At 42.3% G+C, this 15,762-nt stretch overlaps 1 protein-coding gene across 1 annotated transcript in view; it reads right to left on the bottom strand.

The window, feature by feature from the left end:
- Ush2a (usherin) overlaps positions 1-15,762 on the bottom strand; it is a 706,426-nt gene that overhangs the window by 108,963 nt on the left and 581,701 nt on the right. The window contains exons 56-57 of the mRNA XM_052737975.1: positions 11,143-11,326; positions 10,116-10,273 (exon numbers count right to left, since the gene is read on the bottom strand). Coding sequence (XP_052593935.1) covers positions 10,116-10,273; positions 11,143-11,326 — 342 coding nt within the window. The remainder of the gene's footprint in view (positions 1-10,115; positions 10,274-11,142; positions 11,327-15,762) is intronic.

The following is a 15,762-nucleotide window of genomic DNA, read 5'->3' as shown; positions in this document are numbered from 1 at the left end:
CATTAGACTTCCAAAGAAGTACATGCGGAAGCACCTTGTTCTGGAAACAACTGTTCATGAGAAACTCAGAGAATAACTTTAGTCTCTCCATGTTGCCTTGAAATGAATTCACCATGAACAATACGGGCCCAGACATGGAACAAACAGTTGCTCTGACCTATGCCACTTCTGCTCAGTGTCACAATAGCAAAGTCTATGTTACTTCTTTTCATGAAAGGATAAAAAGCTATCATAAGATCAAATCCCTAGAATTCTTAGATAAGTTCACATTTCTCTTGGTTGGTATAATGCATACACATCATGGACTTATCTAGAAGATATTCTCCAAGGCCTAATTCTCAACCGTCAGAAGAAACCAGGAATATTTGTAGCGTTCCTAGCAAACTGCTGTAATTAAAATGAAGTTTGAGGGTTGGGGGAAGGAACTGGTTATGGAGATCATTTGAGACTCTCAGTTCATTAACTGGTGAGGAGAACCCAGGTAACATATTAAAGAAGAATGCCACGAGGCTCCCTATTCTCTTTAAAACATCCTACAGAGAACACTTCTTGAAGCAGTAGAGATGATTGGAGAATGAGCCAGGGACCCTTCCAGTTTACAATTTGACCTTTAAACAGGAATATGTCTTCACAGAAATTTCTATCAGGTACTCCTGATCATTGGAACATTGGAACACCTCATCACTCCAAGTCACATTGGAGTCTCTCTCCTTAATACCCTGATGTAGTCTGTAGTCAACAGAAGGGAGGCTGCTGTCTGTCATGTATGGCACTATGAGGTGAGAAGGATGGCCTGGACACTGAGTCTGGAGTTGGCTCTCTTAGGTTTTCTTAGTACCTGGAATCTAACAACACATCACTTTTTAATGATGGACATTTGTAGCAAATGCCTTCCAACACTATGGGATTCAAGGCAAACCTATGGATGCCACACCTACATGGGTTAGAAGATCAAATGGGAGGCTAAGAAACTGTAAACTCATGGCCATTGCTTGAGGCTGACTCTTCAGGATGACATGCTCACTCTGTTTCTTTCATTCCTTGGGTAGATCTTGTGGAAGAGTCTGGAAGGCATACTCACCATGCTCTCATGTTCCCTCCAACACTTCTAAAACCATCTCTTACATAAAGCCACTATTCCAAATAGATATGAATGTTCCATCCATGCAAGTGACTGTCCTCACACTCTCTCACTGTATGGCTTTTTAAGTGTGCCTTGTACATGGTCAAGTTGTGCAGTGAAAACAATCTGTCATTCATCCTGGGTGGTAATTTCAAGTGGTCTCCCACTCAATCGGTCCAAAGTCAGCTTCTTTGTCTTCAGTCTGGACCTACAGCAGACTGCTTCCAGGCTCTGCATCCTTCAACTTCTCTGCTCAAAAATGACAGGACTCCCAGCGGGGTTAGGGCACAAGATTGCCCTTCTACTGTGTTTCAGCTATGGACACGGTATTGATCTAGGTTTGAGCATGGCTAGCCACGGTATGAACCCAGGAAATGTATTTTTCACCTTGCAGTTAATGGGCACCGAGAGCCCTTTACGTGCACCTATGAGGTGTTGGAGCAGAAAATGCACTTTAAACTGTGGACATGTCAAACACTGACAAAACACCTAGAAAAGAAGGTCCCACCACTGCCATCACTTTGCAGGGCAGTGACATGCAGTCTGTGGCGTCCCTGAAACCCCGTGCCATCTGCAATGGATCTGAGATGATGGAGCCCTCTGGTATCCTGATGACTAAATGAAATGAAACGGGCATATTTGTTAGAATCAGCTGGGGAGCCTCACGACTTGGTTAGTTCCCAAGTTCATAAATTCCTGTCAGAGCAAAAGGAGCCTCGGAAAGGCGAGTGCACCAATCTACCCTAAGTGCGAATGGCAGTTTTGTTATTTGGTGTCAGAGTTACTAGTCGCACAGTGACAAGCTGCCATAACACATTTTCTTGTTCTCTGAAGAACAAGGGTTGTGTTGGTTAATATTCCTGGCAGTGCTCCTTTTCATAATTTACAACAACTAGATGCTGATAGGTTATTTAACATTTATGAAGTTAAGATGTAATCAGAAAAACCCTGATTATCTTTACAAATAAAAAAGTTAAATTATTCAACTTTTTTTTCCCTCTTTGTGGCTTCATTTCACAGCAGGTGCATACTTTACAATGGGACAAGTCAATCATATGAGCCCTTTTTAAATCCCTTTTTTAAGCAACAGGAGCAGTAACAATTCTAAGAGTAAAAAAAATGTATAACACATTAATTCAGTCTGATAGCAGCATTTGCTTCCAAAGACAGCTTACACTTAGAACAGTGTCTCTAACACACTGGCCGACACCCTCCTCTGTGCAGGCGCGGGTGTCTCAATTATGTCCTTTTGGGGGGTGAGAGGTGAAGCAGGCTTCCTTCACTTCTTTGATGATAACTGTAGAGGATGCTGACAGCGGCTGACAGCACCACTCTGTAGCCTTTGCTCCCTCCGCAGATGGCGGGGTTTCCCAGAGGAGGGACGATATCTCAGCTTCTTTAAGCCTTTCAGTGTGATCCAGTGTCCCAAACCTGCCACACCCATCAGTGGGGATCAGTAAATATATTCTTGTTGGTTAAGTGAATACAAGGACCATTCTACCCAAAGGCAGATGAATTCTGCATTCTATGAGGTTTTGAAGCTGCAGATAAAATGACCCTGCTAGACCATTGGTTGGATTGCCCAGCAATCATACTGTGGTCATTCACATATTCTGTATCTATATTAAAATTATTTTTTAAATTTTGAATTTGATTATATAAATGATAAAATGATTTGCTCTATATATTAATTAGGAAGAAAAATAGAATATGGATTTTTAACAATATATACACATGCACACATACATACATGACAGCAAACTGGACAATGATCATTTGGACAGGAGGTGGTCGTAGGCACTGTGGGTTGAAGGGAGGGCAGTGAGGAGAGGGGCTATAAACAAGAGACATGATAGCACGTATGAAAATGCCATAATTAAACTCATCATTGAGTACACTGAATATATGCTAACTTTAAAACATTTTAAAATTAAATAGTAAAAAAGAAAAGTCATGAGACAATATAGGCCCTGTAGGTTGCTTCTGATAGCTATGTAATGAATAGCCTAGAGAAAGCCACAGTTTTAAAAAAAATCTACATTGACTTTTCTCACTAGTAAAATATGGAAAATAGGTTGGTGTGGTAGCCCACACCTGTAATTCCAACCATTTGTGATGTTGAGACAGAGGGATTGCTGAAAGTATAAGGTTTGCCTTGACTATGTAATGAGACACTATCACCAAAAAACCCCAAACAAATGTAGAATACAGGACATGAGACATGAAGTTATAGTTACTGAGAGGGATAAGTGTTTATCTCAACAAAATGCCTAGCTCATATAAAGACTCAATAATGCAAGATACATTTACTTATTAATATGCAAATGAAACAGAAATCATGAACTGGGTTTCATCTTTTCTTTTGAAGCTTTCCAATCCTTGTCATTTGGTGACTGCACTCAACAGTGAAAACCAAAACAATAGCCAATGTTGAATTGTCCAAATTAGGGCAAGGTGAATTTTTTATTTAGAAAAGTTGATGTGAACTTTGTTGTTAAACAGATAGCATCCAACTCCACTCACTACAGCTGAGGCTTTAACTCAACACCCACTGGGTGGCTTGTGTCTATAGATGGCCCATATTGTGGCTAACTAACCTTTCATCAAAATGTGATTAATAAAAAGTATTTATGTGCCCACGCAGGATTAATTAAAATGATTTCCCAGCAGAAGCATGGTTGCCAATTCTTTTCTTTAATGGACTAAAAGATAAATGGGCAAGGGAAAGTGCCAGGGTTTCAATATTATGCCTTAAACTTAAATAACTCACCATCCTTAGTGAGAAAAAGCTCTTGCTGAATGCGGTGCTATTGTTAATTAGGACATGATTAAGGGGTGGATAGTTCAAAATATAGTCATCATCTTGATAAATTACAATGGCTCATTATTATCTGCAGAGTTTAAATAATTTTGAATGTTTGGGTTCTTAAACAGCAGGACTGGCTGCCTCTGTTCTTTCTCTGAGTAAACGGTTTATGTTCTATGAAGCCTTTGCTTCTCAATATTCTAGCATTTTTCACCCATTAAGGTTACATATATCATTGCTTTCTTTCTGTTGGATCTGTCCTGGTCCAAGGTCTAGGGCGAATACTAGGAAAGAGGACACTTGAGGAGGACACTAACCTGGCCCCTCTTGCCTCTAATTTGAACAACATCTGGCTCGTATCTTTTCAGAACTGTTTACCACATGGTCTTAAATATTCACACCTCAGCAATGGAAGGTAAGTTACTATCGTGACTCCCTCCCCCTTAAAAAAGATTGTATTTATACCCTATATAGTTTTTTCATTTCATTTTATTATTCTGTGTATGGGTACTTTGCCTATGTGTATGTCTGCGCTTCATGCTCATGCAGTGCCCTTAGTAGCCAGAAGAAGGTGTTGAATTCCATGGGACTTGAGTTACAGACCGTTGTGAGCCACTGTGTCATTGCTGGGAATCGAACTTGAGTAATCTGGAAGAGCAGCCAGTGTTCTTTTACCATCGAACTATCTTTTCAGCACTGATTCATTTTAAATTATGTGTATATGTGTCTATGAGTATGGATGCCCACGGAAGCCACAGGAGGGCATCAGAGCTAAAGTTACAGCAGTTATGAACTGCCTGAGTGGGTATCGGGAATGGAATTGAATCTGGTCCTTGGAGAGAGCAGTCCTGGCTCTTTCCCACAGAACCATCTCTCTCTAGCTCCTTCCCTTCTTCTTCTTCTTCTTCTTTTTTTTTTTTTTTTTTTTTTTTTTTTTTTTTGGTTTTTTGAGACAGGGTTTCTCTGTGTAGCTTTGTGCCTTTTCTGGAACTCACTCTGTAGCCCAGCCTGGCCTAGAGATCTGCCTGCCTCTGCCTCCCAATTGCTGGGATTAAAGGTGTGCGCCACCACCGCCCGGCTCCTTCCCTTCTAAAAAGGCAGAGCCTGAGCTTTGGGCACTGTGCAGTCTGCCCAAGGCCACAGGGAAACTAAGAAATGGGGCTCATTCCACACTGAACCTGTCACCTTCTTTCCTGGAAGATGATAAACTATGCAGCCATCAGACAACAGCATCAGTCTCTGGAAAACACAGGCATGTGCATATTTTACTTTAAAGTCAGTCTCTCTCTCTCTCTGTGGTGTGTGTGTGTGTGTGTGTGTGTGTGTGTGTGTGTGTGTGTGTGTGTGTGGTGTTGAACATCCATGAAGAGTGGTGGTCCTTAACAGAAAATCAAGTGTATGGATACTTTTACTCTGTAGGGCATGGAAAATTTGTATTTCCTGCATGGTAATACAAACTTCCTATTTCTCATTGCTTTTTCTATGAAGTCAGCAAACATCTTGTAACATATGTTGCTGTCCATCACCCACCATACAAAGAGCAGGCATCTTAATGTTTTACAGGTTTGGGTGTTTTAGAATTACCTCTACTGACATTTATCAGTTAAATAAGGGATAAATGGACCCAGTTTTGCCTAGGACAGAGAATATTGAACAAGGGTGTAAACCAGTCTTTGAATAATCTCTTCATGGGTAGTTGAAACATTGCTCAACCTCCCCTGTCCTCACCTGCTCTTGCTTGCTGAGTCCTGACTGTTCTTTCTGGACTCTGGCCTGGGTAGGCAGAGTCTTCTGATTCATCCATACACTTTAGTTTGGTGACTCTTTGCCCTTACAGGGCTCACCATTTCCCAATTAATTCTCCTGCTCTTGACTTGCCCGACCAAACATCTTCCTCCCAGAATCATTTGGTTTTAAACAACAGTTAGACCTCTCCCCTGGACCCCTCGGCTACCACTTCATAAAGCAGACTGCACATCTCATGTATTTGTAAGACTTCCAGTGAAAAATGCAAGGCTTTGGATCAGGGAGTTAAACCAAAGGCAGGAAGAAATTACTTGTTAAAGACAGCAATTGAACAGATTCACATTTGAATCCTGGCAATGCCTGGTGACCTTGAGCATATGATACTATTATTCCACAATTCAAATTCCTAGTACGGGAAATTACCTCTTAGTGTCTGCATAAGAAATAACTGGAGCCTGGGAGTGTTTGGCACATAGTAGGATTTAAGAAGTGTGCATCCCTGATATCAACTCTCACTATCACAGTTACCCTTCCCCTGGGTGTCCTCACTCCTTTTACCAGCAGATTTATTGGCACGATCTAAGATGTAGTTTATCGATAGCAATGGAAACATAATTTGAAAACCTGAAATACAGTTAATTACCTAGGTAATTCTTGGGTTGCCAGGACTATTTGCTCCCAGCAACTTACCTGCCTGAGGTTACTCTGTCCATATTGATCCCCACAAAATGCATGTGAAAAGAAATCAACTAATTCCATCAATATTTTGGCTTTGTATGTTCAAGAGAAAACCACAGACTTCTCTCTTCAGGATGTAGTGTTGCTGACCACTTTGGTTTGGTGTGAGAGAGTCAGAGTTACTAAACTTTGGTGGTGCATTTGAGTCATGTAGAGAGCTCTTAAAAACAAACAAACAAACATACATCTCTTGCCTGTACCTCAAGAGAATCTTTTTCCACGAGCCTAGAGTGGAGGATTTGTGTTTTTCTTTTTGGATGGAGTTTCGTGTAGCCCAAGCAGACTCCCCACTTCCTGTATAGCTGAAGAGGACTTTAAACTTCTGATCCTTCTTCCTCTTCCTCCAGAGCGCTACAAACACAGTGTGTACCATGTCTAGGATGCTTAGATATAGACCCAGAGCTTTCTGCAAGCTTCCAACTGAGACACCTCTTAGTCTGAGGATTTGCTTTCGAATAAGATCACCAGGGATTCTAATGTCTGTCCAGGGTTAGAAACTACAGATGTGGACTCTTTGACTTTCTATGTCTATGGCGCAATCATTCTGAACTTCAGAATATGGGAGAAGATCTAGAAAATTCTGTAAACAGCTTTGCTCAAAACAAGTTTGCTTCCCTTCTGCTTAACACATACATTTGTGACTACTCAGTACAGAAAAAATATTATCCAAATCAAGAGACACTTTCTGATAGAACCAACTGCACCCGATGCACAGGGCACAGTCACCTGATGTTTCCTGAGTTTGGAATCCTTCCGGGCATCAGGAAAATTATGTTTAAGATTTTAATCCTTCTATATATGACACTGTTTCTGTAATGGATTTTATGCATCTAAAATATTGACAGGTCTGGAAATAATAGATTTGTTAACAATTGGTTAAATAGTCAGAGTTAGCATGTAATTCTTTATTTTCCTTTCGTCTGGACTGGATGGAAATTTCTACCAAGCTTGAGATAGGAAAGAGTTACTGTTACATTTTATAAGCAAGGGTTATCTTTTATTCCATAGTGGGACTTTCCTTACTGAAAGTATTATAGATCCAACATAAAAAGGTGATGGTGAATTCAAAGAAGAAAATGACACAGTGCTAGGAAATTTGAGAAACGTCTTGAAAAATTTTTAATACTGTATTGTACCAAGTGCTTTTGGCATTTTGAAAATGAAGGTATTAGCTCTGGGGAAACGCTGAGAGAAAATACATTTTAAAGGTAAGTGTGTTTGTATGTATGTGTGTGTGCATGCACGTGTCATGGTGTGCTCATGGAGGTCAGGAGACAACTTTTGCGCTATGGTTCTCGCTTCCCACTTGGTCTAGGCAGGGCTTTCTTGATTCTGTTGTATGGTGTATTCTGAGACAGGTGGACGCTGAGGTTCCTCCCAACTCTCCTGCCCCTGCCTCCCATCTTGCATGGGAGTGCTAGAATTATAGGTGTGCACTACGGCATCAGGCTTCTTGTGTAGGCTTGGGGGATAAAACTCTAGCCATTAGGCTTGACAATTTCATAAACGTATATAATGAGCTCTGGACATTCTCACTTTTCACTCTCTCGACCCCTCTCACTGCTGTTAATCCCCTTTCCTCCATAGAGGTTCCTTCCCCATGTCCATGTCTTCTTGTTCTGCTTTGAGACTCACTGAACTTAAGCGGGGCCATCTGTCACAATGGGCTAGACTAGCCATTGGAGCCAGAGGGCTTTCTGGTGGCTACACAACCCAGGACAATGGCTCCCCCTTCACAGCACCCATCAACAGCCGTAAATCTCCAGGGAGGGGTAGGGCCCCCCAACCCCCACCCCATCCCTGACTGTCTGTCGACAGGCCCAGCCTTGTGCAGGCTCGGTGGGTGCAGGAAATCACAGCTGTGGTTAGGTTCATGACGGCCATGTTTGTATCATGCCCAGAAGATGGTGTTTTCAGTCCGTGATGATTATGTAATTCAGTGACAGGCATGCCCTTGATTATTTTAAGAAACAGGTCTGCCAATGGCCAGAATAGCTATTTTTAACACTGGGCTGACTTGTGGTTGAACTTAGGCTAATGGAGTTTGTTTCCATTTCAATTTAAGAGCGGGGATTGCAAACAAGGTCAAAGGCTGAGGGCTCCATGGTGGAGTGCATGCTTGGCATGGGTAAAGCTGGGGGTTCTGTTCTAGAACCCCAGACCGTTTGTGGTCAGGGTATGTAGCCTAGTGCTAGATGGTAGTTTCTTATATAGTGTGTGCAAAGTCCCAAGTTCACTCTCTAGTACTGAAAGTAAAAATAAAATCAAATACTTTGAAAGTGAATTTTAAGCCTATAATCAGGTTTACATTTTACTTAACCACCTGTACTTTATGTCAAAAGATAGGGATGATTTCAGTCTCTCTCCCTTGCTCCTCCCTTTCTCTGCGCATGTGTGCACATGTGTGCACATGTGCATGTATGTGTGTGTGAGAGAGAGGCGAGGCGAGGTGGTATGCTTCCACACACAGAGGCTGGAATCACTGGCAGGTACCATTCCCTGTCTTTCTCCAACTTATTTTCTGAAACAGTCTTTCTGGAGCCTGGAGTTCTCAGATTCAGACAGAATAGCAGGTTAGCACGTCTCAGGGATCGTCCCGTCTCTGCCTTTCCCTCTCCGGGATTATAGGTCCATGCTATCACACCCAGATTTCTGACATGGGTGTAGGGAATTTTACCTCAGGTCCTTGTATGAGGATGGAAAGTACTCTACCCACTGACCTATGCAGCTCTTTTATTTAATCTCCATAGTATCTACCCAAGGATTATACTAATATCAGAATGTAATAATGCACTAAATCATCAAAGCAGTTTGGCATTGATGAAATGGCCTAAGGGAGGTCACTGAGCAGAGAGGCGACATTCAGTGGTTATCACCATTCACACAGTAAGCTCATAGTTAGAACAGGCCAATGTCTTCCCAAGTTCCCTGATGCCATACAGAAAAAACACTCTAGGCCAGTGAGCCCACCCAGGATCCCTGTGGAAAGGAATGCCCAGAGTGGTTATACCCTCTGATTTGCCTCAGATATATATGCATGAGTGAAAAGACAGAGTTTTTAGACTTTTGAATTCCAAAAATACACTGCTTGGCTAGAGAGGCAGATAGATGTATCTACATATTTATATAGGTAGATATGCATGCATGTAAATGTACATACATGTAGAAATGCATATTATGATAATGTGAATGAGAAATGTCCCCATAGGCTCAAGTATTTGAATGCTTGGTCCCCAGAGGGTGGAGCTGCTTGGGGGAAGTTATGGAACCTTGAGGAGTTGGAGCCTTGCTAGAGGAAGTGTGACACTGGGGGTGGGCTTTGAGGGTTTATAGCCATATCCCACTTCTGGTTCACTCTCTGCTTGTGATCTCTCAGCTTCCTGCTCCAGCTGCCTGCTCTCATGTATTCCATTGGAACCATAATCTAAAACAAACTTTTCTAAGTTGTTTCTGTTTGTGGTGGTAATATTGCAGCACCAGAGGTATAACTAATATATATATGTAGACAATCACACACATGTAGACTTACATGTGTAGATGTGTTTTTTGACTGCTTCATTCATGTTTATCTGTGAGGAAGCTATGATTTACTGTGAAGGCACATTTTCAGCCTGTTTCCATTAAACTATGAGAGAGAGAGAGAGAGAGAGAGAGAGAGAGAGAGAGAGAGAGAGAGAGAGATTATTCCATTTTTTTCTTTACCTGGTGTTGGCCATGCTACAAATATGGAATCAGAGCCCAGTGTGGTGACATTACATGGGGGACGGACGTCTTCTGGGGTCCACACAGGCATCTGGACAACATAATCCTCGCTCACACTGCTGCCTCCTCCCGTTTTTGCTTCTAACTTGTAAACGTACCTGAAGACACAAAAGCTGTTATCAGCCAATCGCTAAGAGACTGGGACAATGTTTGCTGGCTTTCTAACCTGTTGTTTTGCCCTAAATTTGTGACGATATTTGAATTCTTTCCTATGAGAAATGTTATCATGAGCCTGGTCGTGGCGTCTAGCATTGACCATGCTGCTCTCTAGAGCTGTCTCCCAACTCCATGTTGAACCCTGTAGTCATTCATGGCTTCTCCGAAGAATTTCAAGAACATCTTGGGGTGTGCTACTGGGCTGTGAAAATTCAATTTAGTCTTTTCCATGTCTAAATGGTTTGAATTTCAGGGAGATTCGTTTAGAAGCAGAGATATTTAAATTGATCTGTTATCTTCCACAATAAAACTAAATTATTCTCTATTCTCTGCACTGAAACATCTGTTGATGTAGGGTTTATCTTGTGTCTGCTGAGAAATGAATGGGAATGAATTGCAAATGGGTGGCTAAGATGACTCCTGGAGACAGAGCATTGCAGGGTAGTGAGTGGAGGGGAGATAAGAAGTGGTAGGTGATGGCAACACGATCCTCCCAATCTCTTTAGTTGCTAACTTTGGAACATAAGTTTTAAATACCATTGGATAACTTTTGAAGTTGGACATTGTATTTTATGTATTTAAATTTCTCATGACTTTTTTGTCAAATAGAGGACGAATTATCTGTATGTTAAAAGGATTTCATGTAGGCTGAAAACTAACAACTATTTAGCACTTTTATCTGTGACAGCATGGCTAATGAATAAGGAGATTAATTCAATAATTGAATAACGTTTTAACGGGAGGTATTCTTTCTCAGCCTTGAACAACTTAGAAAGCTTACAGTGTGGTTGGCCAAGTTTCCCTCTGTCACCTGCTGTTGGGTTCCAGGTTTTTATCAGTGAAATTCTGTTCATCACTGCCGCCCACGAGAAGCAAGCTTCCATTACGCCTCAGCTGATATTGAGAAATGAGGCCGTTGGGCTTTTCTGGAGGATTCCAATATAATTCCACGGTTGTAGAATTGATGATGATGTGTCGAGGTGTCACCCAAACTCCTGGCAGAAATGACACAGTGAGGTTTTATTGTGAGGATAAAATATATGCCTTGTGAAATGGGACAGCTCCCTCCACAAGCCAGCTAGCCTTTCCTTATCTGTGGGTGAAAGCAGTCTCACTGAGGAAGAGACAAACATGCACTGCCTTTGTTTGGAGATGAAACAAGTCACCAAGCCTGGATTTGCTTTCCCTCTGGCTTTTCTTTTGAATGCCACACCACTAGCCGTGGGAAGTTTCTGAGGCTTGGCCTTTGTTCTGGCTGTAATTTAATGGAGGAAAGCTAGAAGAAAATGTGGGCATTTGAAACTGACACTCTTCGCTTGGGTTGTGTGGAAGGAAGCACAATCAGGCATTTACCGGAATTATCCAGTTCAGTCAGTTAGAATTTCTACTTCCCTCTTGTACCAGGGGCTATGCATGTCCTTTTTTTTTTTTTTTTTTTTTTTTTTTTTTTTTTTTAATACTTTCTGGCCTGACTTCCTGGTTTCTCAAGATTCTTCAACTGTCTCTTAAAGCATTGGAGTGTCTTAGAGCCCCAGGATCTCTCCTCCTGCATTCTTCTCCTGTCCCACCTCCACATCCTTTTCCCTCCCAAACTCCTTGACGATCTCCCTTGCTCACCTATGCTGAAGGCTCCCCAAGGCATATTTTATACCAATTGTCCCGTGGGCTTCAGACTTATGAATCCAACCCTTCATGTGACACTGTCATTTAGCTATCTATTTACAGTCAAAAGCTCAAAGCATCAACATTGGGACTCTTGATGTTCCTGCTACAGGATATGTAGCTCCAAGCTTGCCCACAGATTAATTTTCTCGGGCAAAACACACAAACAGAATTCTCCTAACGTATCCCAACCCCTTTACTCCTGTCCCTGCGCTCTGCAGACCCGACAAAGTTCTCGTCATCACTGCCGTCTCTCAGGCCACAGCCTTTCATGAACTTCTGTACTCGCATCTTGTCTTTTGTCATTCTGGGGACTGAGCCCAGGGTCGGCCATGCTGGGCACCTGCACTACTCTGGAGCTGCACCCTTAACCACATCACAGCCTTTAAGCTTTGCAGTCTCCGTGCCTTGGATTCACTGTGCAGCTAGAGAGCAGCCTTGAGCTCCTCCTCCCCAGTGCTGGATTACAGGGGTGTGCTGCTGCTTTTGGGCTAGCTCTGCTGTTAGTCTCGGCTTTCTCTACACCTCTGGAATCTTCTCAGCACTCTCTGCTTATTTCATATGTATTAGGAAATACATGACTCTTATTTTTTTATTATAAATATTTTTATTTTATAATTAATTTAATTTTACATATCAACCACAGATTCCCCCGTCCTCCCTCCTCCCACCCCCCAGCCCTCCCCCTCAACCAACCCCCACACTCTCACTTCCTCCAAGGCAAGGTCTCCCCTGGGGAGTCAGCCCAGCCTGGTAGATTCAGTTGAGGCAGGTCCAGTCCCCTCCTCCCTGCACCAAGGCTGAGCAATGTCCCAGCATAGGCCCCAGGTTCCAGAAAGCCAGGGCTCTTATTTTTTTATATCATTCCCTTCATACCATGGCTTCTGTGGTCACTATTTCTTGTCATGGTCTCTATTTCTCTACCCCTAGCCTCCCTAGCACCATAGTGGCCCTCATTTATGGTCCTCTGGCCACAACCTTTCTATCTCCAAATGCTTCAAGCTCAGGTCTTCTCTGTCACTAGGATTCACACTGCCCCTGGATGGTACCTGCTTCAGATGCCATAGGTTTTGCATCTGATTTGCTCAGTCCTCTGTGTAGATTTCTCTGTCCCTGCAGCTTGCTTGACATTTACTGTCTTATTCTAGCTTCTTCCAGCACACATACCTTTTTATTTCCCTCATAACCCTTATGACACCATGATCATCTTTTCTTTGATGTGTTACTTTTCTTACTTTGTTATGACTGGATGGTCCATCCACCCTTTTGCCTGCTTTAATGCAAAATTATTTCGACTGAGGCAGGGGTCTTCAGTCTTATTTGTCAACATGTATCTATGAATAGCAAACTAATATGGGCAACATATCTCCTGAAGATATTACATTAGGCAGTCTAGACAGTTACAGAGAGTACAGTTGATCATGATAAGATTCATTGTTTCATGAAAGGATAAAATATGTACAGAAATAGCAACAGTTTAAAGTCTGTCCTTAACTATTCTTTTAAAAATAATGTTTTTGGATTTATGTACTTTTAATTTTATGTGAGTGTGTTTTGTATATATGCATGTGTATCATATACGCAGTACCCAAAGAGGGCAGGAGCAGGCACTGATTCCCTTGGAACTGGAGATACAGATGACTGTGAGGCACCATGTAGATGCTGGGAACTGACCTCAGATCCTTTTTGCAAAGAACAGCCAGTGTTCTTAGTCACTGATCCATCTCTCCAGCCCCTGAGGTGCTCACAGATGTGGAGAACCTGACGGTAGAATGGTGAGTCTCCTGAAGGTGGCTGTGCTCTACACAGACCTCATGCCTTCTCTAAGGGGCTTTCACAATGCCCCTTCTATTAGGCTCCCTACAGTCAACAGCTTCTGACTGAGCATGTCTGCCATGCAAGCTACTCTGTAAAAAGTAAGTCTCTGACATTTTTAAAGAAAAAAAATGCTCAGGACATTCAAATACAATTTATTCAGCAGCACACTGAAGAAAGGAAACAGTCTAGATAGATTTCAAAGGGCCTCAAGCGTATGGGCATTCAAAAGAGCAACTGATTTCTGAGAAGAAAGCTGTCCATCTTGTTATCCCTCAATGCTAGACAGAGCACACACTGAGGCCTAGGTTTCTCTGCTGACAGCTTCAAACAATCATTTAGAGTTCAGACTTCAACAGCACATGGACTTGTTGATGCAGGAGATGAAGCACCAAGGTTTAATCGGCTTCTTTGGAGCTCATCTCTCTGTCCTTGAGGGATATATTAGAATTCACCAAGGAAGACTGAGGAGATATACAGTGGGTGGGATACTTGCCACACAAATGTGAGGGCCAGTGTTTGAATCCTCAGTGCCCACATAAAGGCTGATGGAGCAGCCTCCCTGAAACCTTATTTTTCAGGGCAGTCATAAGAGATCTTTAGAGAAAGCTAGCTGACTACAGGAGCCAAATCTGCAAGCTCTGGGTTCAAGTGAGAGACACTGACTGGATCTATAAGGTGGAGAGTGACTGGTAAGACATCTGGTACCAATGTCTTGCCTCTACATACATGCATGCATTCATGTGTTTACATGGGTGTGTGAATGCACACACACACACACACACACACACACACACACACACACACACACACACCACATATGCATGTGTGCTCGTGCATACATGAATGCCACACACATATACACATACAAAAAATTTGCCAAAGAACCAAAACAGCCATAGCTTAGTTTCCAGCATACATTCTTCAAGGTAGCCTATGCATATGTAGGTTCTAATGAAATAAAAGTAACTCAAATTTTGGAGTTGTTTCATGTTTTCAAGTCAAGTTTTTCATGTGTTCAGCTCCATGGAAGCTGGCTAAAATTCAATTGGAAAGATGCAGTTTCAATGTGCAAATAGCAAATAGTAAATGCTATATATTTACCTGCAGGGTGGGCTTGGGCTGTTGTTACCTTAACCCTTCAAGGCATAGTCGACAGAGTGAAGACCCACTTGAGTGAGTGCCAGGTGTGAATTTGCCCCCTTTTCCCTCCCACTCTCTAACTGCAGCTTTAGCACCAGAAAACTGATCCTATTCTGTGTAATAGAGGGCAGATCTGAGGCAATTCAAGGGAGGAATGGACAGAAGGAAGAGAACTGACCTCTGGTGCCAGGCTAGGGCTAACCAGGTGGGAAGTTTGGGGGCCAAAGTCAGTAGGTAGACTATAGTAGCTGCTTTGACACAATGACTACTAGAAATAAATGCTGCTACTGAGTGTACTTTAAATTGATCTTAAGTATTGTGTACTATTACCCACTTCTAAAGTTCCTTCAAACATCCATTAGCTAAAATTCCCAATGTTTATTGTGAATTGGCTTCTTAAACTCTGTTGATGAAAGCCAGTTCTGAATGAATTCATCACAGCAAGGATGCACTGGTTTGCATAGTTAAATGCTATTGTCTAGTTTACTCATTCAAGCTTCCACATGACTTGGCATCCCTTTCTGTTAGGTACTGTGGGTATGGGGAAAAAATGTACTCCTGACTCTTCCAGTTCATTGTGTCATGGTAAGTAAAGACTTGTAAGTACAAATACTATAATTTAGTGTGATTGGTGGTTAAAGAGAAGCATGGGGCAGGGAGAGACCCAGGAAAGGAGCCTTGGCACAGACTGTGGGATGAGATCAGGAGAGGTAGGAAGGAGGTAGTCCTAGGGGTAAACTGATGTAAGAGGAGCCACATGAGCTGTGGTGGACAGAAGTTAGCTGTTGGATGGTACAGGGGCAGCAGTAAA

Source organism: Peromyscus californicus, unplaced genomic scaffold (genome assembly GCF_007827085.1).
Source record: "Peromyscus californicus insignis strain IS unplaced genomic scaffold, ASM782708v3 Scaffold_14__1_contigs__length_90479793_seg_2, whole genome shotgun sequence".
Classification (NCBI taxonomy): domain Eukaryota; kingdom Metazoa; phylum Chordata; class Mammalia; order Rodentia; family Cricetidae; genus Peromyscus; species Peromyscus californicus.
Note: the sequence above shows the minus strand (reverse complement) of the source record. Positions and strands in the feature narration are given on the sequence as shown.